The sequence below is a fragment of the Acanthopagrus latus genome, chromosome 10 (genome assembly GCF_904848185.1).
Source record: "Acanthopagrus latus isolate v.2019 chromosome 10, fAcaLat1.1, whole genome shotgun sequence".
NCBI classification, from domain to species: Eukaryota; Metazoa; Chordata; class Actinopteri; order Spariformes; family Sparidae; genus Acanthopagrus; species Acanthopagrus latus.
This window is the reverse complement of record NC_051048.1, coordinates 12,102,916-12,126,939: the sequence shown is the minus strand read 5'-3', so window position 1 is coordinate 12,126,939 and position 24,024 is coordinate 12,102,916. Positions and strand designations below refer to the sequence as shown.

Sequence of the window (24,024 nt, the reverse complement as noted above, 5' to 3'; positions counted from 1 at the left end):
ACTATGGCAGCGATTCCCAACTGTTTTCTGCATTCTGAACTGTTAAAATCAATAAAGGGTGTAATGTTTGTATATTATAACACACAAGTAAGGTCTTTTAGCTTCAGTACCTCCTCAGAAGAAAATCCCAAGCTCCCTCAAACACAATTTGAGAGTATATCGGAAATGGCAAACAGCTTTTCACATTAAGTCATTAAATATCAGTATCACGTTATCACGAGCACAGGAGGAAATGATGAGAAATGATGTGGATAAGGCATTTTAATTACTGCCTATAAAGTTGTGCAGTTGATTGAACACGGCTCTGCAGAAAATGTGCCACGGTGTGGTAAAGTTTGCTTCACTAATAGCCCTATAGCTGTAAACCAGATGTTATAGAGGACTGGGTCATTTCTGAGGGGGTCTAAATGAAACTACTGCTCTGGGTTGTCCAGTCCTGGTCAGCATTTCAGCTTTAATGGACAGGTTGCCTCCAGAAATGAAACCACAGAAGCTAAGTAGCTAACTATTAGGGTGCTGTATTCCTTCACTGCAATCCATCAATATATTTCTTTTGTACCGATGGGTGTCAAAGGAAGACTTTAGTATTTTGGGAAATACTCTTAACCTATTTGCTTTCTTTACTGAGAGTGAGATGGCAAACTGATACCCCAACAACTTAACTTATCGTTGTGAAGTAAAAACTGATACCACAGTGCAATGTCTGTAGGAGAATGACATCACAGATGGTTACCTATTTCAGAAGAGGATTAGGGCCACATGTGAATTTTTTATTTTGTTCTGACTTTAAAGTCAGAATTCTGAGAATAAAGTCAGAATTCTGATTTTAATCTCAGAACTCGAAAAACAAAAATTCACATGTGGTCCTAATCCTCTATCCTATAAGCCTTGCTTCACTATGCTATTCAGTTCTCCATGCCATGTCTTTAGGTGTCTCTTCTCGGTCTTCTTCACTGTTCTGCTGTGTCTTCACTCAGGTCACCGATAGCCTACTGTCCTCTGGCAACAACTATCCACGCGAAATCTCACGTGCCTTTTTCCGGCTTTTGATTTTAGTATTACTTCTTATATGAGGCTCCTTTTTCAACTTCAAGGTCAGTATGAGTGAAGTTTCATGTTGTGCCAAGCCCTCTTCGTGTTTTAAAAATAGCAATTTTGATGATCATAGTAGTGCCCCTAGCACGAAAACGACCCGAAAACGAAAATACGCTAAATCTTAAAAGAGGCGCTTTCGTTGTAATTAAGCTTTTAAACGAAAGTTTGCCTCGGGTAGATTTACAAAAAGACCCATGGTTGCATTTTGGTGAGAGTTTTGCTTTAAAAGCGCTCCATGAACTACATCGTCTCACTCAGCACGTCACCAGCCTCCCCATCTCGGCAAAGAAAAGGGTCTAAACAAGATGAAAATCACAATACATCTGCTCAAATTGACAACTGCACTTATGTTAAAGGAGATTTGGTCAGTTCTGTGAGCTGCTAATATACAGGAGCAGCTCTCCAGTGTTTAAGTTACAGGTTTTGGTGAACGTTTAACAAGACGACTTAACTATCAAGACTGTGCAGTTTTTGTAATTAAGTACTGTCACACGCTTATATTTCATTAGTTTGATGACAAACTGAGACTTCATTGACTCGGAGAATCATCTTTTAAACCATCAAACAAACATGTATGATTCATGAGACAATTCAAACAGGATCAATAAATTAATGTCTCTCTTCAGTCACTACCAGACAAAGGTTTATCAAATAAGCCAGTTGTTTTTGCTGTGGATGGTAGCCACGCTGCTAGCAGTAGCTATATTGCTAATGCTGTCTTTGCAACAGTGGCGCACACAGTAGTACCACGAGGAAAATTGGCGGGACTTCAGAGTAAGCCTCCTAACACACAACCGTTAGACTGATATTATCTTGTTGTCTCAATCTGCAAGAAAAGCTTGAAAGTGTATATTCTAGAATGTCATACTAAATCTTCCAACAAAATGTGCCTAAGGATTTCACATCTTGTGTAAACAAAAGTGCCATGACCTGCAGTATTTTGTTTTACGGATGAAAGCCTAACACTACGGAGCCATTGGTTTAAGAGCATTTAAACATATTTCCAAACTATAACACAGTGAAAATATAGTAGCAAAAAGACACTCTGATTAGTGACATAAATCCCTTAAGTGACAATTCAGTTAGGAACATTTTAGGATATGTAATGCTCACACATTTTCACCTCTTTCTTTTCAAACACAGACAATTTTTTTTTATAATCATTATACTTTGCAAAGAATCAATGCAAGTTAGTGATTTGGATCTGAAAAAATGTCCTCAAATTTCACAGTGTTCAATGACTTCACGAGCCTTCGTCAGCAACCTCCAGTCTCTGTGAAGTCTCCATAAAAACATCGGTCTGCAGCCAGCGATTAACATTTCTTTAACATATTGCTTCATGCAACTTGGTGGAAAACCTCTTCATATGTTTGGCACAGTTTAAATATACAGATATAGATAGATATACAAGCAGTGCATTATGGGACATGGACATTCAACAACAGCCACACCAAAAAGATCATTCAGACATTTCAGTGAATTGTTGGCTAATCAAGGAGCAAATGAAGTCAGATCAAAGTTTCACATTCAGATTTTTGTTGTTACTTGAGTTCAATTGACATTTTCTTTATCGTAAAATACATACACACCATGGACACATCCAAAAAAGGTCTTCATACGTGAGCACACGCACACACACACACACAGAGCTCTTGTTTTGAATGCATCTTTGCATGAAAGAACACGCTCTTACTTAAAAGAAAACAGACTTTTCTTAATCTTGGCACAATTTGAGCTTAAGAAGGAAGCACTTTTTATCTAGTCGTGGTTGTAAATGTCCGACATGGAAGGTGATCATCTTGGATAAGCTGAATGGAGGCTGCTATTGCTGATGTCTGAGCGTGGATGGGTCTGGTTGGATAGATTTCATCTCTCGTCATGGCTCTGATACATGATGGATTTTCCATTTCACATCCATAGCAGCGTGGCACTTTCTCTGCTCCTCTGAGCCCGCCAGAGTCTAAAACTGGGAGGTTTCAGTAAAGGAGATTGCATCTGTCTTATCGACGGTGAAGCCTCCATTGACGTAGGATTTCTTCTCGCACTCATCGTCATCCAAAGTGGCTTCCAGAGCGAAGGGGTTAGCGACGTCCACATCTGATGTCAGATCCATCCTCTCCAGTTCCCTCTTGGATAGCTTCTGAACAATTCCCGCTCCGTAAGCATCGCCAAGAACGTTGATCATCGTACGGAACCGGTCCCTGAAACGCACCACTCAAAACTCAATCAACAGCACTGCAAGAATTCATTAGAATTTCAACTACTGAGTAAGAAACACAGGGGAACAATCCCAATAGAAGGTCAACTGATGAACTTACAGCAGCCAATCCACAGCCACGATTAGAGTGACATCACTTGCAGGTAATCCAACAGCTGTTAGGACTATTACCATGGTGACAAGCCCAGCGTTAGGGACTCCTGCTGCTCCAATACTGGCTACCGTTGCTGTTATACTGAAAAAAGGAGACACAGTTTGGCCCATCAGTGGCTCATATATCATCATCATCATCATCATCATCATTACATCAACATCATCAGATCTAAAGGTCCGGTGTAGGATTAAGGAAAATCTATTGGCAGTAGTATGATATTTATAATTATGTTTAAATTAACGTCTAAACACCTGAAACTATGAATTATTGTTGTTTCATTACTTTAGAATGAACGAACCTTTATATAAGAGAGGGGGCCCGGTCCTCTCCGGCAAAGTCTGTCATATTGTATGCTTCTGCTTGTAAGTTTCTACTGTAGCCCAGCGGGGAAAAACCAAACAAGAAATGGCTTTTAGCATTTTTAGTGCTTTTAGCAGCCACCAAAGGGTAGGGTAAGAGGAGGGGTAGTCTCACATAGCCAGACCTGTCTCCAAGACACTGGAGAAATATTATGGAAAAATAACCACTCGGGCTTCTTTGCATGTCCTTAACCAAAATCATCTTGGGCAGCATTTAACCTTGCATGCCCGCGAAGGTGTTGCATAGTGTAGCATCAATTGCTAAATTGCCCAAAAAGAAGTGGTATCAGCTGCCACCTTGTTGTTGTGGTTGTATCATGTAGCTGTTGGGGTTCTGATAACATTACCAGCAGACAGCAGAAGGAAGGGGGAAAATGTGACCAATGACATGCTTTATATTAAAAGTCTACACCCAGTAAGTAAGACTAGATGATACCCCTAAATTCTTCTCCTTTAACAAAGTGGTTATTTTAGGCCAAATCAGGGTCAAACCATGAGCTAACCTTAACAAAGTGGATTCTGTGCCCAAAGGTCTGACTGACACCAAAGTCTTCAACCTAAAACCTGGAATTGAATGTGTTTTTCTTGTGCTGGTTGTTTTGTTTCACTTATATTATTATATGATACATATTATTATGTTTGTAGTTTTCCATGTTGGCTTCAGCATTTTATGTATTTTTGTTTCACGGGCGAGGTATAATCATTCTAGGTCAACAGTGCAATAGTACAACTTTATAGTATCATAAGTTGTATTTTGTAACCTATCATAACCTGCAGTTAGAAGTGGCCCTGAGTAACTGCGATGTACCTGATGGTAACAATCTGGCCCACATCCAGGGCATAGTCATTCAGCTGGGCGATGAAGATGGCAGCCACCGCCTCATACAGCGCTGTGCCATCCATGTTAATGGTGGCACCCACTGGGAGGATGAAGCGGGTGATCCGCTTGTCGATATGATTGTTCTCCTCGGCACATTGGAAGGTGACGGGCAGCAGTTATTTTAGGCCAAATTAGGGTCAAACCATGAGCTAACCTGAACCAAGTGAATTCTGTGCCCAAAGGTTTGACTGACACCAAAGTCTTCAACCTAAAACCTGGAATTGAATGTGTTTTTCTTGTGCTGGTTGTTTTGTTTGACTTATATTATTATATGATACATATTATTATGTTTGTAGTTTTCCACGTTGGCTTCAGCATTTTATGTATTTTTGTTTCACGGGCGAGGTATAATCATTCTAGGTCAACAGTACAATAGTACAACTTTATAGTATAATAAGTTGTATTTTGTAACCTATCATAACCTGCAGTTAGAAGTGGCCCTGAGTAACTGCGATGTACCTGATGGTAACAATCTGGCCCACATCCAGGGCATAGTCATTCAGCTGGGCGATGAAGATGGCAGCCACCGCCTCATACAGCGCTGTGCCATCCATGTTAATGGTGGCACCGACGGGGAGGACGAAGCGGGTGATCCGCTTGTCGATACGATTGTTCTCCTCGGCACATCGGAAGGTGACGGGCAGGGTGGCGGAGCTGCAAGACAGGCCAGACTTTATTACTCTGACCTTATGGGATGGCACACAGTCGTTCTGATTTATAGACATGAAATGTGGTCCCGACAGTAAATATTTAACTGTTTACACATTTTAAGGCAATGTATGCAGAGCTTTAGCGTTAGAATACACAGAATCAGGGGATTCTGACCTGGAGGAGATCATGAGTGCTGTCACCAAGGCCTGAGCCATTCCCAGTGTGAATGTATACGGGTTCTTCCTCACAATGACAAAGAAGATGAGTGGCAGACAGATGGTGGCGTGGATAGCTAAACTGAAGGACAAAAGTGTTACAGAACAATGTGTGTAAAAAAGGATTAAGATATACTGTATAACAAGCACAATATGATATTCTTTCAGAGAAACAGATACAATTTCATATCTCTTATCATCAGACTAAAATGTGGTGGGTGTCAAATACCATTTAACCCGTGGTGTGAGTTGTGAAGTTTAGAAATGTCATAATTGGACAGAGATTTCACTTTACATTAAAGTGTCTTTTCCCCAATGATCATGTCAAAAACAGCATCCACTATAATTTAAAGTCACAATTAAACATGAAAAAGCTGCTTATGCACCGAATTCTGCATTCAGAACAATACAACCAAGCATGAACATTACATGCCGTCACAGGAACACTCAGAGTCTTGGACTAACCCTGCGACCTAACTAGAAGGGATTTACTGTACAGTCTTTAATGGTGTCACTTAGATTTAGAGGCATGAGCAAAGCTTTCATTACTGCATCTGCAGGTTGAGCAGTTTTAAATGTCCTTGGCCCTTATCAGAGCCTACACAGAGCTCAGCTTTTTACTGTATCACTGGAGGGAGAATTGGCTCAAATGTCAACCATAAATCCCAGGGTCTGGAACAGGCGGATACAGAGTAATGGGACAGCTTACCCACTCAGCACCGTCACCATATAAAGACCCATCTTCTTGAAGATCTCCCAGTCTTCCACCTCAATGATCTTAGCGGCAATTAGGAACAGGATCCCTACTGGCATGTAGCTGAAAAAAAAAAAAAAACCAGAATGTTTGAGTCCTTTGGGGCATAGAATCTAAGATTAGAGCAAATAAAGTGCATTTAGACCGCAGCTGAAATGATAAGTTGATTTATTGATGAGTCAACCAACATAAAAGTTATGATACTAAAATTCAAAATTCCAATTTTGATAATCATTAAAGTCATTTTGTAAAGCGTAATAGAAAAACGTTCAGTGGATCTAGCTTCTCAAATTATTATTTGTTATTATTGGCTGTGTTTCTTCTGCTTTTGTGATCATTTAATGAAAATCTGGGGTTTAATGTGTGAAGAAATTGGGTTTGAATGTGTGGGTTGAACAAGTAAAGCAATCTGTCCAACTCAACACACTTTTGCATTCTGCTACTCAACCCACTACTAGGTTTCCAGTCATGTTTGAGCTGTTGTATTGAGCTTCAACATTCAATTCAGGGACAGCAGCTCAGGTGGGTATTGCTGAAGCCACTGTATTTGATTACTTTCATTTGATGCTGCTTTATTCTTTTTTTCAGTAAATATTGTAATATTAACTCAAGCGTAGTTGAAACTTTAAACTTCTTTAAACTCTCTCAACTGGCAACCTGAAAGTCCTACAGAGAACATCACTGTTGAACATGCAGTTTTATTACTGATACATTCAACAAAGATATAAATGCAACACTTTGGTTTAACTGAGGAAAGTACATAGAATTTGCCCAGACCTAGTAGCTCAGTCTGGTGATAAAGATCATGAGATGCAATTGAAAACCTTGGAAAAAGCTACTAAGTGAACCTTGAGTTGAGATTTTATTTTGTTTCTAACAAAGTGTGTTACAGCCTTTTTTTTTTTCAGTCTAAATCAACGATCATCTTTCCATCTCAGTGGAAGTTCAGGTACACAAGTTCTGGACCCATATAGAACGTGCCCCATACCTTTACATTATACATACCACATAATGATCTGGACCAGTTTCATGGTTGCCTCATTAAGAGCATCAAAAAATTCCAGGAGGATACGGCCCTTTTCACCCATCTTCCCAATGACAAGGCCAAAGGCAACGCAGAACACGATAAGCCCCAAAACGTTGATTCCATCCGAATATGTCCCAATGATTTGATATTCCTTGGTTATATTCTGCCAAGAGAGGAGACAAAGAACTGATTCATTCAGCTCACCAAGACCAGGCCAGGAAGCTGCTCTCACAACCACATTAGCTGACTCTAAAGACCCATTGATGAGCTGTGCAAATGTTTTCTACAGGATTACAGCCCAATGACCCATGGCTACCTATGACTCATGATGCACTCTGATGCATTTAGATCAGACATCAGTTGCCAGGTGCAGAAACATGAAACGTAAAGTGCGGCAGACGGATCAACAAGGACGCACTGTAAAGATTAAAGTCTTCATGTTAATGGTTGTTAACGTCAGGAGAAACAGGTGCGAATAAAGCTCCGCGTGTTTCATAAACAAGATAATGTATCGCAAGCAATGAGTTATTTACCACTGGAGATGAAAAGAACAGAGTAATGTGGACACCTACCTCAACCACTGCCATGATAGTAGTTGTGAGAGGCGGAATCGTGGTGGTGTCTGCTGGAGCTTTCGGAGGCTCAAGTTCTTTGCGCTTGGTCTTGTACTACAGTGCAATTGGTCACATTTCACAAGATTAGAGTTATAGTCACATGGCTACATACTGTATACCCACCAGCCACTGATGTGGGCTCAAGTAACGTGGGCAGAGGGTGGAACATCGATGAATGATGGATGTATTTTGGATGGATGATGGATGAATTTTCCTACCTGCTGAAAACAAGCCTGCACCAGATTTTCTGGAAACATGTTTCTGTTGATCAGAAAAGACAAGATTCAGGTTCAAGACAATTCTGTGCACCACAGTCAACCCTTGACAGATGTGCCATTGCAATGACTGTTGAACACAAGCAATTGCCATGACAAAAAAAACAAAAAAAAATTGAGGGTTGGACATATGAACCTCACAGTACGCTACATAGCTTTCAGATCATCTTACAGATCCTAAAAAATCCGATCCTGACAGCTGAATGTCAGTGTTGAGGTAAAGTTTTGAGTCAATGAAACATATCAAGTTGATCCAACTTTCAGAGTCAATGTCAAAGTTCAGTTTCTGAGTTGTTTTCAGTTTTCAAGGTGAAATAAACGTACAAGTCGTTTCAAATTTATGTGACATTCAACTATATTTTTTGGGCCGTTTCAGAGTGGACGATCTTTCAAGCTGACATCAATGTCAGACTTACTGTAATTCTTTAAGTTGATGTCACTTTCAGAATTAATGTAACGTCCAAGCTGGAATGGATGGAATGTTTTGAGTTGATGCAACCTTTCAGTATGTCATTAAATTCTGACTTGATGACACGTTTTGATTTGATCTGAAACAGATAACACCATGATCCCGATACTTTTGTACAGTGATTAGCCGGGGGGGTGACGCTGTAGAAGCAGGGGAAGGTATATCATTTTCGTTCTTTTCACACCTAATTCTGTCACTTTGCATGTTTTACAACTTAATCTAACACCAGGAATGCATTTGGGGGGAGACCGTCTGAAATCGTGGGCCATCATTTTACAATGTGTACAATTTAACAAGATGAGATAACAAAGAAATGCAGGAGACACAGATAAATAGGGAAGCGCTGGGACACGGTCAGGAGGCAGCTATGATAAAAAAAGAACTGGACAAAGGTCCAGAACTTATTTCAACACATAAACCGTCTAGTTGGAAATTGTTACTTGCAAATGAGAAATATAGCTGAGGTCAAACAACTGCTACCCAGAAATATAGCTGAACAAATCATCCACACCCTCATTTTCTCCCGTCTGGATTACTGCAACTCATTATTCACCTGTCTGAACAACACAGCAGCTGCCCGCCTACAGTTAGCACAAAATACAGCAGCTCAACACAGAGAACCCCCCCCCCCCCACCCCCCAAGTCCTGGCTGATCTACACTGGTTACCAGTCCATTAGAGAATTCAATTCAAACTTTTTCAGATCTACTCATCCCTCATTCTGCTCCAAGACTCCTCAGATCGGCGAACCAAATCCTGCGATTGGTAGCATGGTCCGGACTGAAAACAAAGGGGGGGATTGTGCTTTTACGGTTCCCTCCCCGATACTGTGGAGCGAACTCCCACTAAAATGTCAGAGCAGCTGAGTCAGTAGCCACAGTTTAAAAAGCTTTTAAAAACATCCCTGCACAGACAAGCATTTGCATAATGTATTTTTTTAAGTCTTAATCTTGCTTTTATTTTTGTGTTTTGTCTTATCTCAGTGTTTTATATTTCTTGTTTACTGCCCTTTGCACCAGTATTGTATTTTATTAAGCATCTGATTTTATTGCATTTTCATTCGCTTCATTTGCCTTTGTTGAACTGTGAGATGCTATATTCTATGAAGCGCCTTGTAACTTTGGTTTTGAGAGGTGTTATAGAAATAAATGGTTATTACTATTATTATGATTGTTATTATTATTATCATTATTATTGTTTACTAGCTGGTGGAGCTGGAGCTGGTCTGGAGGCATTAAAACTTATTCTAAAGGACTTAGAAGAAAGGAGATTCAGCCACCAGTCACATATTCAACTGTTGGGCTACAAAGGAAAGTCTGTTTCATTCAAACATCATAACAAGCTGACACTTGATGGTCATGAGGAAGTTTGTAGTTGGTATGAGGCTGCCGAGAGGTCACCTGACGAGGTCCAAGAGGGTATCAACTGTTGTGACGTTGGGCGTGGTTCCAGTTCTGTCAATGTGATCAGCTGTCTGAGAGACTCCCGGCTTGATGGTCATCACCAAGATAATGCCTACATTGGATGGGACTGTTTAGAAGGCTGTGATGACAAAATAACTTCAACAGTTTTTTTGTTTTTTTTTCCCCAAATCACAACCACCACTGTAACAGAATGCCGTGGGAGTGTTTTAACTGAAGACCAACTGAACCGAATGTAAATGAACATAATTTAAATACAGTGTTACTGTGACCTACATGATTAAAAAGAGGCCCGTGTGAGGGAAAATATCACTCACCGAGAATAACTGCAATGATGGTTGTTGAGAAGTAATATATAACAGCTCGCAAACCGATTTTTCCTGATACCTCAGAGTCCAGGGCTGCGACACCTGTGGGCAACAAGCACAATGTTTAATTGAAATTGAAACAAGGCAAGACAAGACTGCAGATTCTGGAGCCTATTTCACATTTGCACGTGAATATGAATAATTCATCTGGTAGAAATAAATGTACAGATTGAGCCTTTAACATGCCAGCCAGCATTCATGGCACACTGCAGGTGAAGAGAAAGTCAACATGACCTTTAAGCCTAGGGGCTACATTTAAGATATTAGGCCAGTGGGCATAAAAGTGGCTAAATGAAAGTAGAGCTCAACAATTACACTCGGCCTACCATTTTTATTTTGTAGATTGTTGAAATGTGGATGCAGTGCTCTAAATATTTAGTGATCATGCAACGCTTTAACTGGAATGTTTTACAAAAATCATTTAGTTATTAACGATATTTCAACTACTGTTCCCCCTGCAGGACGCACTGCATTAAACCTTTACGGGCTGCTAGTACTATATCCAAGTCGAACAACCCCAGTGGTGGCACACAGTGAGCAATGATGGTGCACAGCTGGGGGAACACTCCCGGGAAATGCAGGTGGAAAAAACTAATCCTGAACACCCAGGTGAGACAAACAATGGAACAAAATGCTCATCACAAGCAAACCATACACTAAAGTTCCTGTGAAATATTCCATGTAATTGCTTCATGTCTGCAGCTATCAGAATGAAAAGCTTATGCTGTAGGCCTAATTCCATTTCAGCAGGGAGCCTTCATACACTGCTGTGGATGAGGTGAGGGGATTAGTCAGAGAAGATATAATGCAGCTCTGGAGTGACAAACTGTCTTCTTCTACCATCAGTGGATAGTATTCCTCAGTGTGTACTCTCTTTATACTGCAGTACTTACACATATTAGAATAAAATTATTATCGGCCATTGCTATCAGCTACGCATACAATACACTCTGTCACGCTTTGTCTTTCAATATCATTTTATTTGAACATTAGTAGCTTGCAAGCTCTTAGCCATGAATAACTCCTCTTGCAAATTTGGACTGAAAAGTAATCACTTAGTCTGTTAATCTTTAATCTCTTATTCAATTGAATGTTGAGTTGTTTGGTCACTGTCAAAAAATAGGGGGAAAGTGAATCGCAAATCTGCAGGGCACAAGATGACGCCTTCAAGTTAACACACCAAATATATTCATTGATATCATGTAAGACATGGAAAAAAGGGAAAAGTGACTTATCCATCAACTAGCAAAACTGTTACATAACGTTGCCAACACTAGCTAATTTTAACATTGCTAACACTATGTTGATGTTGCTAAAGCTAGCAAGCTAACATTAGGACAATAGTATAGTATGCTGAGTGCATCCTGTAGAACATTTTTTCCTATCAAGACTGTTGAGACTGAGTTTACCATGTGTTACCAACCGTGTTATACTATTGGCTGACAAACTTTGTTTTCAGAATTCTTACACAAGGCAAACAAAACAACCAATCATCATTTTGGACCCAACGAACAATAAAAAATTATGATTAATTCACAGTCATAATAATGTTTGATAATGATAAAAAAGACTTTTATTCTGCATCTTCCTACAAGCTCTGAAGATGTGTTATTTTGAACATAAAAATGTAATCAATACGACCTATAAGTCAAGGATCTAATACAAGTTTAGCCTCCAAGTCTGTAAGTTATATCAGCAAAATGTGCTTATAAACATAAAAGTGCTCATTGTGCAGAGAAATGTGTTGCACTTTTATACAGCACGGTCAAAACAAAGAATATTTATGGGGGCACTCGAAGACAGAGAAAGCCAAGCAGTCTTTGACATCACAAGAAGCTTTGTGGAACACTGTCACATCCTGCCGGGACAACATGAGTCAGCAGGTTTTACACAAACTTGTGGAGTCCATGCCAGCTCGAGTGCACGCTGTCATTAAAGCAAAATGGGGACAAACCAAATACTGAGATATTCTGACATTTTTCCAAAGACTCGGCTTTTCACTCAAACTGTTAAGCTGAATATTTTCATCTGAAATGAATAATGCGTAGGTACTATTACTATTACTGCTGCTTGTTGATGGTTGTGCTAATTCTGAATACCACACACACACACAGACAGAGAGAGAGAGAGAGAGAGAGAGAGAGAGAAAGAGAGAGAGAGAGAGCGAGAGAGAGAGAGAGAAATCACAATAAAATTAAATCTTGAATCTTGAACCCTGGTGATGCAAAATGGTCATTTAATGACACATATGTATATTGTTGAGCAATTTAATTTAGCCAACAAGAATTGGAACCAGAGAAATTCAAAATCTCCAGATTGGAAAATACATGGTTTTGATTGGACATGAACTAGGGTTATCTGAAAAGTAACCAGCAGTGACTAAAGGTTCCCTCTGAAATGTAGTAAAGTAGAGGTAGAAGTTGCATAACATGGAAACTCAAGTTTAGTACACGTACTTCAAATTTTACAGAAGTACAGTACTTGAGTACATGAAAGGTGTGTGTGTCAGAATGGTTCGGTATGAACATAATATGTCAGGATTGTCTTGATTTGGGTCAAAGTTTTTTTTTGTTTTTTTTGTTTTTTTTTCCAAATCCAAATTCCTTTTAATGCACCTCTGTACCTGTCATTGCAGCACATGGTAAGACATACAACAACATATTACAGTTACCTGTTATCATGCTTGAAATGATGAGCGGGAGGATGACAAGCTTCAGCATCCGCATGAGGATCTCTCCTGGGAAGCCAAAATACTGCTTGTGGAGATGAGACAGGGACGCATACTCTCTGACCACGACGCCCAAACTGATCCCTGAAAGACCAGGAGAGAGAAGTCAAAACATGAAAAAAAAAAAAAAATCTTCACTTCAGCTGAAGAAATGTATAACATTAAGCCCTTTGATCGCAGAGCGGTAAACAGTCATGAGATGACACAGCAAACCATCCACACTGATCTATCAAAGTGTGACCTCCACCGGCCTGTGTGGATGTGATGCAGCCCAGTCCCAATCTTGCGTCTCTTGTGTAAATGGGTACTGGAGATGCACTTCTTGTTTCTGCTGCTGGGGGGGTCGCTGTAGGTAACGCAGTTTACATCACAAAAAAAATCAAACTCTGATTAATGGCAGATGGGACATAAGAGTGGGAGACGGTGGAGGGCGTGGGTTCACCACATACCTGTCCCTCAGTGAAGTTGAATGCTGCTGATTACGGGCCAGGTGCACAAGATGGAAAATGACACTCTGATTGGTTTGAATTATGTTATGCCCAAAACACACCCCTGACTAATTATTGTTTATAGACAGTCCTTTTGTGCCTTTCTTTGGGCCCAGATTATTCACCCTGCAACAGCAAAAAATATGAGAGGTCCTCTTTGGAGCAGTGGTAGAAAGAGAGTTCTGAAAATCAGAACTCAACCACGAGTACAGTTACATTACTGAAATATTCCTCAATGGCAAGCAAAACTACTGATACAAATACTGAAGCAAAAGTACAAAATATTCTTCTCAAACACTACTCAGAGAACTCGTTAATTTTTGTAGATTGATGTGTAATACAAAGGCAGACATTTATTTTAAAGGGGTTTCTGTTTCCCAAATCTTCAATCTAAATTGACTCTGTGGTCATGGTCACATCTCCAAACCTGCTACCTGCAACCTGTGATCGAAAAGTCATGCCGGCTACAATGATGGATGATATTAGATGAAAGGTTTAGATATGAACTCAGTACTCAATTATGTTTTTCAAAGTAACAAAGTAGATAACACGGTGTCATTCAAGTTAAATTACAGACTTGAAAAAGTACCCCCAAAAAACATGACTTGTTTGATACTTCCACCAGTGCCCAGTGTTTGGTTTGCCCTCTCTGGGCTACTGTAGAAAAATGGTGGCAGACTCCATGGATAGGGACCTGCTCCCTGTGTGGATGCAAATGCAATCTAAGGTAACGAAAACACACCTGTTCTAAGTTTCAGGCGATTATACACTAATGAAAACTTAGAATAGGTTAACCTTCATGTGTTTACATTCAGGTCACATGTGTCATTTGTCCAAAAGTTTATTATACAAGAGTTTATGAGTTATTACATTTCTGTCGATGAATGTTTATGCATTACTTTGATGATTCACTTCTCTGCTTTTCCTCTGGTGCCCCTCTGGGCTCACAAAGTCTTGCTTTCTTCAGAAGACATCTTACACAACACAATATAAAATATAACACAACACAGCGCATCATTACATTTGTAAAACTAAGCCGAGTGCATATCAGCAACAGCAGGTCTGCAGCCTGCTGGGTCAGATTATAAATCCTGCCTTACTTCAACAGTGAAATTGTAAAGCTTGAAAGTCAGACTCCATGATTTTATAAAAACACCAGGCAGCATGCAACTTCCTCCAAGCCCTCTGATGATGTTTTGAGACTCAATCTTGAAGTAAAATTAGTTCAAAACAATGAAAGAGGGCAAACATGGGGAACTATTAAGTCCAATGACAAAATCAAGACGCTGGCTTTCTGTCAATGCTATGAATGACCAAAAAATCCTTTTAAAGTACCAAATGTGCAATTCATTAAATCACCAAGACCTCTAAATTTTCAGTGAACTTAGAACCTTTGGGGATCCTGGGAATTTGGGGTCATTGCCCACTTCGTCCAGCCTACTGCCTTTACTGCTTGTTATTTTCTGGTTTTCACTTTTCATGTCTCCTGATCATTCAGCTTACAAACACGTTGTTCTTTCTAACAATTATTTTGTTAAAACATATTATTAGAAATTGGCTGAAAATAAAAAGTATAACTCAGGACACGTGATAATGTCTGTAGGAGGGTAAGCAGACATTGCCGCTATGGGTCCAAAGTACAAATTGAGTGGCTCTTGTTGTGTTTGAAGCATATTATAATACTGTTCACTTTATACAAATAGTTCACTTATCATTTTCCATTTCTTTTCATTTTTTTGTCAGTGTTACGTTCCATTCCATGTCACTGTTAGTTTGAAAGGATAACTTTTGCCATGTGCATTTTTTTCACAAAGATGTGACATAATAAAAACATTAGTGGTCAGTTTCAGTGATGGCCCTGAAGCAACATGTGGTGCCCCACAAGGCTCAGTCCTTGGTCCTATTTTGTTTAGTTTGTAACTGTTGGTTCTTAGCCATGTTTTCACCTTTCACCTTTGCACATTTTATGTATGGTGTGGTATGGTTTAAGGTATTTTGTCAAACACCTTATAACTCCAGTCCTCAAATGAATTCTAGAAATTAAGTTTATAATTATTAATTCTGATTTTCCATCAACAACATCAACATCAACTTCAAAACCACACAGCATTTTCTTCCAAGGCACCATATGATACTCACACATCCATTCACGCATCCACTTACACACCCGTGGTACAGCAGGCAGGAGCAAGTTGGGTTTCAGTATCTCACCCGAGGCGAGTTGTGTAAGACTTGAATAATTGTATACACCATTGTTAATGTTACTTTGACATGCATCTAAGATAAAAGCACAAACCCAGAAACTCAGAGACAAAAAATAAACAAAACGAAATTACTGACTGAAATCCTCCTTGCCTGTGCAATCTGTAACTACGTAAGGGCATGATATAACAATAAAGTGGGAGTTGATGGAACATAACATTTTATTTGCTCTCTTTCCGAAAGTTACTTGAGGTACATGCCAACACTTTCCGCTCAGCAAGCTACAGTGAAAATTTCATCTTATGAAAGGGTGTAAATAACATCAAATCAGGTTGGTATAGTGGGGCCTACGGAGACTTGGATTATGCAGAGAAATGGAGTCATTTTATATTTTGTTTTCAGTTCTTTTTACTTCATAAACATGTCCCAGACTTATACTATGAAACTTCACCTGACTTTTCATCAGCATATTGCTGAAATAATGACTGAATTTACATTTTTGGGTGAACAGTTCCTTTAATGGGAAATGTATTGATAACAAGTGTCATTTCAGGAGGAGTTGAACTACTCAGTAAGAAACAGCCAGACTTGATACATGAAAGGAGAAAAAATATCTATGGACAGAGCCAGGCTAGCTGTTTCCCCCTGCTTCCAGTCTTTATGGTAAGCTAGGCTAATTGCACCCCCAACAATGGCATGAGATTTACATTGCTCTCTCAGCTCACTCACAGATAGAAAGCCATTTATTTCCAATGTTGTTTAACTCTTCCTTTTTCATATCGTTAAACCAATATTTTTGTAGCGATGCAAGCAGATAGAACAAACTGTCTGGATTAATGTAACAGGGGACATGAAGTTCCACCGGTCAGTAATACGAAGAGAAACAACATGTAATAATTGCAGTGCAGTTAAAATGTTGAACCCTTTCTAGCCCATTTGTGTGAAGCACCTGCTGATAGTGTGTGAAGCTGCTGCCTCAGTGCTGGGACTCCTCACATCAGCTGTCCCCTCAGTCTGGTCACGTTTGAATGAGACACGTCCAGACACAGGGAGAGGACAGAGGCTCTGCCTCCTATAACACCACACTCAGTAACACGTCCTCCATCCTTTCAATGAAATATAATGATGGTGCCCAAAGCATGTGTGCTGCTCCTCAACACACATCTCAGCCTCCACTGCTGCTCTGTACTGAGGCAGTGAGCGGCTGGTGTTAAAGAGGCTGATTTATCTCCACTGTGACAGCAGAGTGAATGGTAAAACACAGAGGGAGGGATGGACATACGCACAGCAATAAAGAGAAGTGGAGGAAAATGGCATCAATGAAGAAAGCATCTCATTCTCTCAGCATACATGAACGGACATGAAGGGGGCTTCCACATACCGAGCAGCACTGATATAACCGTGGCAATCAGAAGCCAGTTCCTCCTCAGCAAGCCTTTGAAATTCACGCCTCGTCGCTCTCTGTTCCCCATCATGTCCATGGTGCTGCTCTTTATCCAGACAAGGAGGAACAACAATGGCCCCCGTGGAGACACAAAAGACTCCTGCGGTCGGGATGTCAGATGCAGACGACGCAGGGGAGGAATGAGGAGCCGCTGCTACAGCAGAGGATGCAGCCGACAGACGCTGCTGATGGCTAGAGACGGTGTGAGGGAGGGAGTGTGTGTGTGTGTGTGTGTGTGTGTGTACTGGGGAGAGAGAGTTGGCAGGGAGGGAGGGAGATAAGGAGTCACCCTTCCCCCACACAAGGTGTCTCTGACATTTTCTCCTTTATGAGTGACACCAGTGTCACAACCTGGCTCAACAGTATGTTACAAAAGAGGGAGACCACAGATAGTGTGTAAATAATGCAAAAGGTTTTAATTAACTAAGTGAAATAATATCATTATGTCTATCAGTAGTCAGTATGTAGGCAAAGTCAGGGCAAGAAAGAGAGAGAGAATCCTGTAGGTCTGATTTATAGCCACCTGACCCCAGCCTGCCCAGGTGTGTTGCATCACTGATGAGGACCCAGCTCCACCCCTCAACTTCCTGAAACAAAGGAAACACACATGCTGTGTCTCAATTCAGGGTCTGCATCCTTCGGGGGCCGCATTTGAAGGCAAATTACGCCACAACGCCGCACGAAGGCTGTCCCAATCCGAAGGTCTCCTCCAAATGCAGCCCACAAATGCGGCCTTCTTTTCCCTCCTTTTGGAAGATGCACCGCTACTATCCTTCGTGGCCTCACATATCCCAAGATTCTTTGCATGCCCAAAAAAAAGAAGAAAGAATCGCGTGGCGTAGATAGTCACTTTCGCGTGCCTGGGTGGCGGAAATCGTGACGTAAGCGTAAATATCTGGTGACGCAACCAGGAAATGCTCCAAAGGCTAGGCCGTCCCATTTAACAATGGTTGACGTGGTTAACAAGGTCTCGCCGAAGGACTTGCCTGCAACAACTGCAAAGGCCAGGTCCTTCAAAGGATGCAGACCCTGAACTGAGACACAGCAACAGCCAGAGGACAAACAGAGGACAGAGCAGGACCAACCCTGAGGCCATCACCCCCACCCCACACCTCCCCATAAAAACAGGGTTCTGCAAAGCCAAGATTAAGACCAGCGCTCCTTTTTCTGTCACCGAGTAATTCAGCTGATATGAGTTGAACTTCTTTGAAAAGCAAGTCAGTGAAGTCACCTGAAGTCAGTCAGAGAAGCCACCACAGTCGAGAAATTACGGTAACCGTAATAACCAACCACACCCAAATACCACTGTCAAATTTCCATCTGCTAATTGTTCATACAAAGCATGAATGCGACTCAGATGATCCTCCCAGGTATTACTGTAAATCACTACATCATCTAAATATACAGCGCATCCCTCAAGTCCATTAACTACAATATTCATGAGTCGTTGAAATGTAGCTGGTGCGTTCCATAAGCCAAAAACCTTGACTGTATATCAAAACAGGCCAGTTGGTTTTATGAAAGCAGATATTTGTCTGAGCTCTTGGAGTTATTGGCACCTGCCAGGTGCCTTTTAATAGACTGAACTTTGCTGCACCAACTTGGTCAATACAGTCCTCGACACGAGGAAAATCTTTGCGGTAATCTGTGCAACGTCGTATTGACTTATCAGATTTTTCAACAAGCAAACATAGAGAAGCCCAACTAGAAGGAGAGTGTACAGCAATGTGATTATCAAGCCTGCACTCAACCTCACCATCAATTACTTTTCGCTTCTCAGAGACTCGATAGAATCTCTGACGAACTGATTTTGCGTCGTCAGTGTCACGTTCAATAACTTGAGTTTTTGAAGGCGCGTCACCAAATGAGGATGGATAACTTTTTATCAGTTCAGCCAACTCAGTATGCTTTTCACCCGTGAGCCAACAAAACATCCAGATTTTGAAGCGATTCGGAATTCTTTAAATGGCCGCGCAGTAAAGAATCATCCGGGGCCACCACATTTTCCCCCCTGCTAAATGCTGATTGCACCACAGTACAAGCAGTCAAAACGGGACACACTTGTGATGAAGAGGAATCTGGGGAGCCAGACAAAACCTGAGACGATGCATGAACATAATATGGTTTCAGCAACTCTATTTGGCAAAGCTGGCTTCTTTTTCTGCAATTTCGAGTCTCAATTAGATTTTTGTTCAGATAGCTGTCACACTACAGTATATCGTCCAACAAACTTTGCCTGAAATGGTGACCCCACTATCGGCAACAACACTACTACTTGGTCACCCTCACTAAATTGTTGCATCTCAGAACAATAAACTGAGTCAGAGCCTTGACTACAGATTTAGCTGTGATAGTACGCAATCGATGATTAAATCACAGCTCTAACCATATTCACAACTGACCAAAACTAAGCAATTAACCATACAGCAACCCCAACCAAACCTATAACCGATAACCAAAACTCCAGACTATGAGGCCTCCCAAAACTAGTACTTAGCAGCTTTAATGCCCAGACTACCACCTCAAGTCATCCATAGCAAAACTTAATACTAATTTACTCTATACAGAGAAAAGAGAGAGAGAGAGAGAGAGAGAGAGAGAGAGAGAGAGAGACTCTGCAGCTTTGGTTGGAAGAGTTTCAACTTATTTCAGCCTGATCTTTTACCATGGCCAGACTCAATAGACCGTTCCTACAGGCATGGGTGTAGAACAAAAATATGGACCCTGCACAAATGCTCAATGGGCCCCCTTCTCCCTTTATCAGCCTACCTGTATTAATTACTGAATCAACAATTAAATACGTGTATCTGGAGCGGTTATTAGGGTCTGCAGCTGGAGGCTGACTGATGTATTGGCTGGCTGATATTGGCCCATCACTGATAGTAACAGTGTATATGTTGTCCAATATGTGCCGATATTAAACCAGTCAGATATTATAATGGGAAATATTTGCATAAAGTGATCATTTTTAATCATTAAAATCCCAGCGAAGGTTACTAGATGATGAAGTCTGTTGCAAAACCATTAAATATCTTTGCCACCAGTGTTTGATAACCACATTTTCGGGATTACTGGAAAAACACAAGTGTATATCTGCTGCTCAATCAATACTGGAACATTTTTCTCCTATTGAATGCAATGTTGGTATTTGCATCAACACCAAAAGTCATGTATCACCCAGGCTCTCTTGGAAACCTGGACAAGGTTTGGAGTCTTCTTGAAGAGATGACATGAGATGAGATGAGATGAGATAAGATGAGATAAGATGAGATGAAGGTTAATGAGTTTCCTGCACCATAGGCTTAAGATACTTACACATTTTGTTCCATGGACATAGAATACATCTTAAAGACCAGCTAAAGAATGACAGCATTTTTTTTTTTTAGCTATGCCACTTCCAGCAAGGAAATTGAATGAAATACCAATGAAATTTAAGAAACCACAAATTACATTCCATATATTTACATGGAAAACTAAACATTTGTCAGTCTTTGTCTGGCCTTTAAACAAGAACTGTTTAATAAATACCTTAGGCCTGTAAAGATGGACTAGTGAGTTGATGATTCCCAACAACCTCTGTAGTCTCGTTTAGACACTTGTTAGCAACTGCTGGCAACACACGGAAGAGCTTAATAATTAAACTGTGGGACACTTAAAAATGTATTTTATGTCGTGGAACAAAATGTGCAAGTGTCTTAAGCCTGTGGCATCCATGTTCCTTATTTCAGGCATTTATCCAAAAACCCATTCAAAAAACCTGTACTCTTTGACAAAAAGTTCATTCTAGGTTGTAGGACTCATTGCTATGGCACTCTTGGTTATACATAGAAATAAAGATATTGACCACAGAGACATCTAAGAAAAAAAAACAATATGTCCAGTATGTGTTGATATGAAAACTTTTATAACAGAACATAATGCAGACAAATGTTCTTGGTGTGATTTCTAATTACTAAATCCTCAGTAGAATTGACCTCTTAAAAAAAAAAAATATATATATATATATATATATGTGGGAATTAAATAGTTTTGAATTCAGAAATCAATGTATGGTAGAGAACTTATCAGGTTATGAGAGAAGTGGAGATTCCCCCTCAAGTTGTGAGTTTTTGTATAATACTTAGTGGACTTGCAGCTGCCCATACTTATACAATATTACATGCCAATACTGAACTATCCTGAAACACTGCTAAAAGAAAGAATTCTGTCAGGCTCTTTCCTCCTCTGTATTCTCTATTTCTCTGTCTTTTCTGACTGCATTTTTTCCCAGGCTTGTTCCCCTTGTTGGTTCCAAGGATGCTTAATGGGCTCCACTGGCCCTCCTGCTGCAACGCAGGATGATGCCATAACATTCTGTTGTGTGATCATGCTGCCATCTACTGGACCGTCATGGGGCTAGTGTGTGTAAGCCCTGTTCTATGACATCCGACTTCCTCTCAGGGGCTGCTGTGAGTGGATTTTGTCTGGTGTTCATAGACCACTTGATATCACGTGACACAGTGCACAACTGATGCCCGCTCTTCCGGTTTATTTGAATCATATGCACAGAATAATTACAAAGTAAACTGGCTTATCTTGACATGTGCTGTGCAAAGGTGTTCATAAGATCCACCTGCTGAATCCTAATTCTATTATGACTGTCTAATATTTCTTCTACGACGACTATCAGGACAGCATTTGCAAGGGTGCAAAATAAATGTCCACTCTCAAGGAAGCATTGTCCTGGATGTTAGCCCTCAGCATATTCAGTGAGTGTTCCCCCAGAACCAGCTCAAAGGAATAGCTATCAACCTTACATTCTGGGTATCTAACAATCTAAAATGCAGATTTCAGAGAAAGTGCTTTGCACAGCCACATTTGAATTAATCCTTTGAATTTTGAACAACCCTATGACCTGTCCTTTAACACCCCCCTCAGGATAAACTTGACATTTTACCCCTGCTTAAGGTTCTAAGAATAGCAAAACCTTTGCATGTTGCTGATCTCAGCCAGCACTTCCATATTGTGGGTGGTGATGAACTTTTTCTGCTTTTATTCACTATCACAATGCAAGTCCCAAGTGAGTGCGCAGGCCAAGTTGCTGGTCAGGGTTTTCTTCTGAAGCCTGGCCGCTGCAGACCTGGACCAGAGAGCAACCTGCATGTATCAGTGACAGACTGAACACTGTTGGTACCATCCTCCATCTGGGACAGTCTCCAGGCCACACATGTCTCCCAGCACTGGAGCCATGCCATAAAGAACAGTAAAACAGTGATGAAAATGCATGCAAACAAAATATGCAGATTTTATTTTCATTCTTACAAAGGCAGGCACATGACATGTTTTAGAGCAGAACTTTTTAAATGTTACAACAAAATGTTAATTTCTGACGAACTGGATGGATGGCCTGCTTCATCAGCAAGACACCAGAATATTACCATTATGGACCTGTTGAAGACATCAAAGACTCACTGAACAGGTCATATGCAGTTAGCTTGCTTATTACGAAGGGGCTGGCCCCTGCAAAGAGTCACCGGGTTAATCTGAGGGGCACTGAAGTGATTAAGTGATTTTTTTTATCTTTGGGTGCTCCTGTAATCTTTGATTTTGAGCATTTGAGCTGTGAAGTCACAGACACCTGAAACATGACAAGGAGCCACAGCGTCTCCCTGATTTATATGAGAGGTCACAAGACAAAAAGGTTGGAAACCACTGATTTAACTATTTAGACTGTGATGTATTTTAAGACACATGTTTTATGTAAAATCTTAATCTGACATTAACTAGTATCTAAAGATGGGGGGTAAATGTAAAAAGCACAATAGTTAACCATGGAGTGGAAATATCCAGAAACAGTAAATGAAATGATAAATATTTAAGCTAAAATATATTTGAGGCACCTTGGGAGACATTATGGACACCAAAAGAGACAAAGAAACACCAGGAAAAGACTTTAAAATTCTGAATATTCTGTCTCCATAAATATAGATATGAAGCCGGGTGGATTTTTAGTTGTCATTTGGTATCACAGCACCCCTCTGTGGACAAAATGCCACACGTCAGTTGGCTGATTTTCATAAACTGATGTGTATTTAGACTGCTGATTCACACATCACCTTCAGGATCCTTTGTAATGGTAGGATAAGTGGTTCAGCTTGAGATTGAATGTTCGGTCTAGACCATGGTACCGTCAGGCGACTAAACGTTCTGACCACATGGTCCTTCCAGGAGCTTGTTATTGGTTCTTTGGACCTTAAAGCCTTACAGTGTCATATGTTTGGCTGGGCCAGCTCACCACCAGGCATCACCAAGGGGGCTTTTGACCATTGCCTCCCAATTGCGATACCACTTGACAAAAAATGGAATGGAATGGAAAAAACTACGATTTGTTTAAAAAAAAGAAAAAAAAAAGAGAGAGAAAGAAACAGTGCGGCTGGTTTCAATCATCTTCCTCTTTCTTCTTCCTCTTTCAACAGCTTCTACTAATTTTAAAGTGTAACAGACACTTTATAAGCCAACAGCAACAACGTATTCCACTGTATGATTTTGTATGGTAAAGGTCACTATCTAGCTAAATATGTGGTTAGCGTCTGGCTTCTGCCTGTAGATCTTTCAGACAGGTCTCAGGCTGCCATCTTCCGGCGAGGTGTCCCAGGAATCATGCGTTTTATTTTGAAAGGCTCT

At 40.5% G+C, this 24,024-nt stretch overlaps 1 protein-coding gene across 1 annotated transcript; it reads right to left on the bottom strand.

The window, feature by feature from the left end:
* Positions 1-2,071: 2,071 nt before the first annotated feature.
* slc1a1 (solute carrier family 1 member 1) lies at positions 2,072-17,590 on the bottom strand. The gene is made up of 12 exons (XM_037113079.1): positions 17,299-17,590; positions 13,171-13,311; positions 10,449-10,541; positions 10,111-10,225; positions 8,186-8,228; positions 7,926-8,021; positions 7,332-7,516; positions 6,282-6,389; positions 5,532-5,654; positions 5,166-5,360; positions 3,414-3,548; positions 2,072-3,296 (listed from the first exon to the last, which is right to left on the bottom strand). The coding sequence occupies exons 1-12, from the start codon at positions 17,396-17,398 to the stop codon at positions 3,056-3,058; spliced, it is 1,575 nt and encodes a 524-aa protein (XP_036968974.1). The 5' UTR covers positions 17,399-17,590; the 3' UTR covers positions 2,072-3,055.
* Between the last annotated feature and the right edge of the window lie 6,434 nt (positions 17,591-24,024).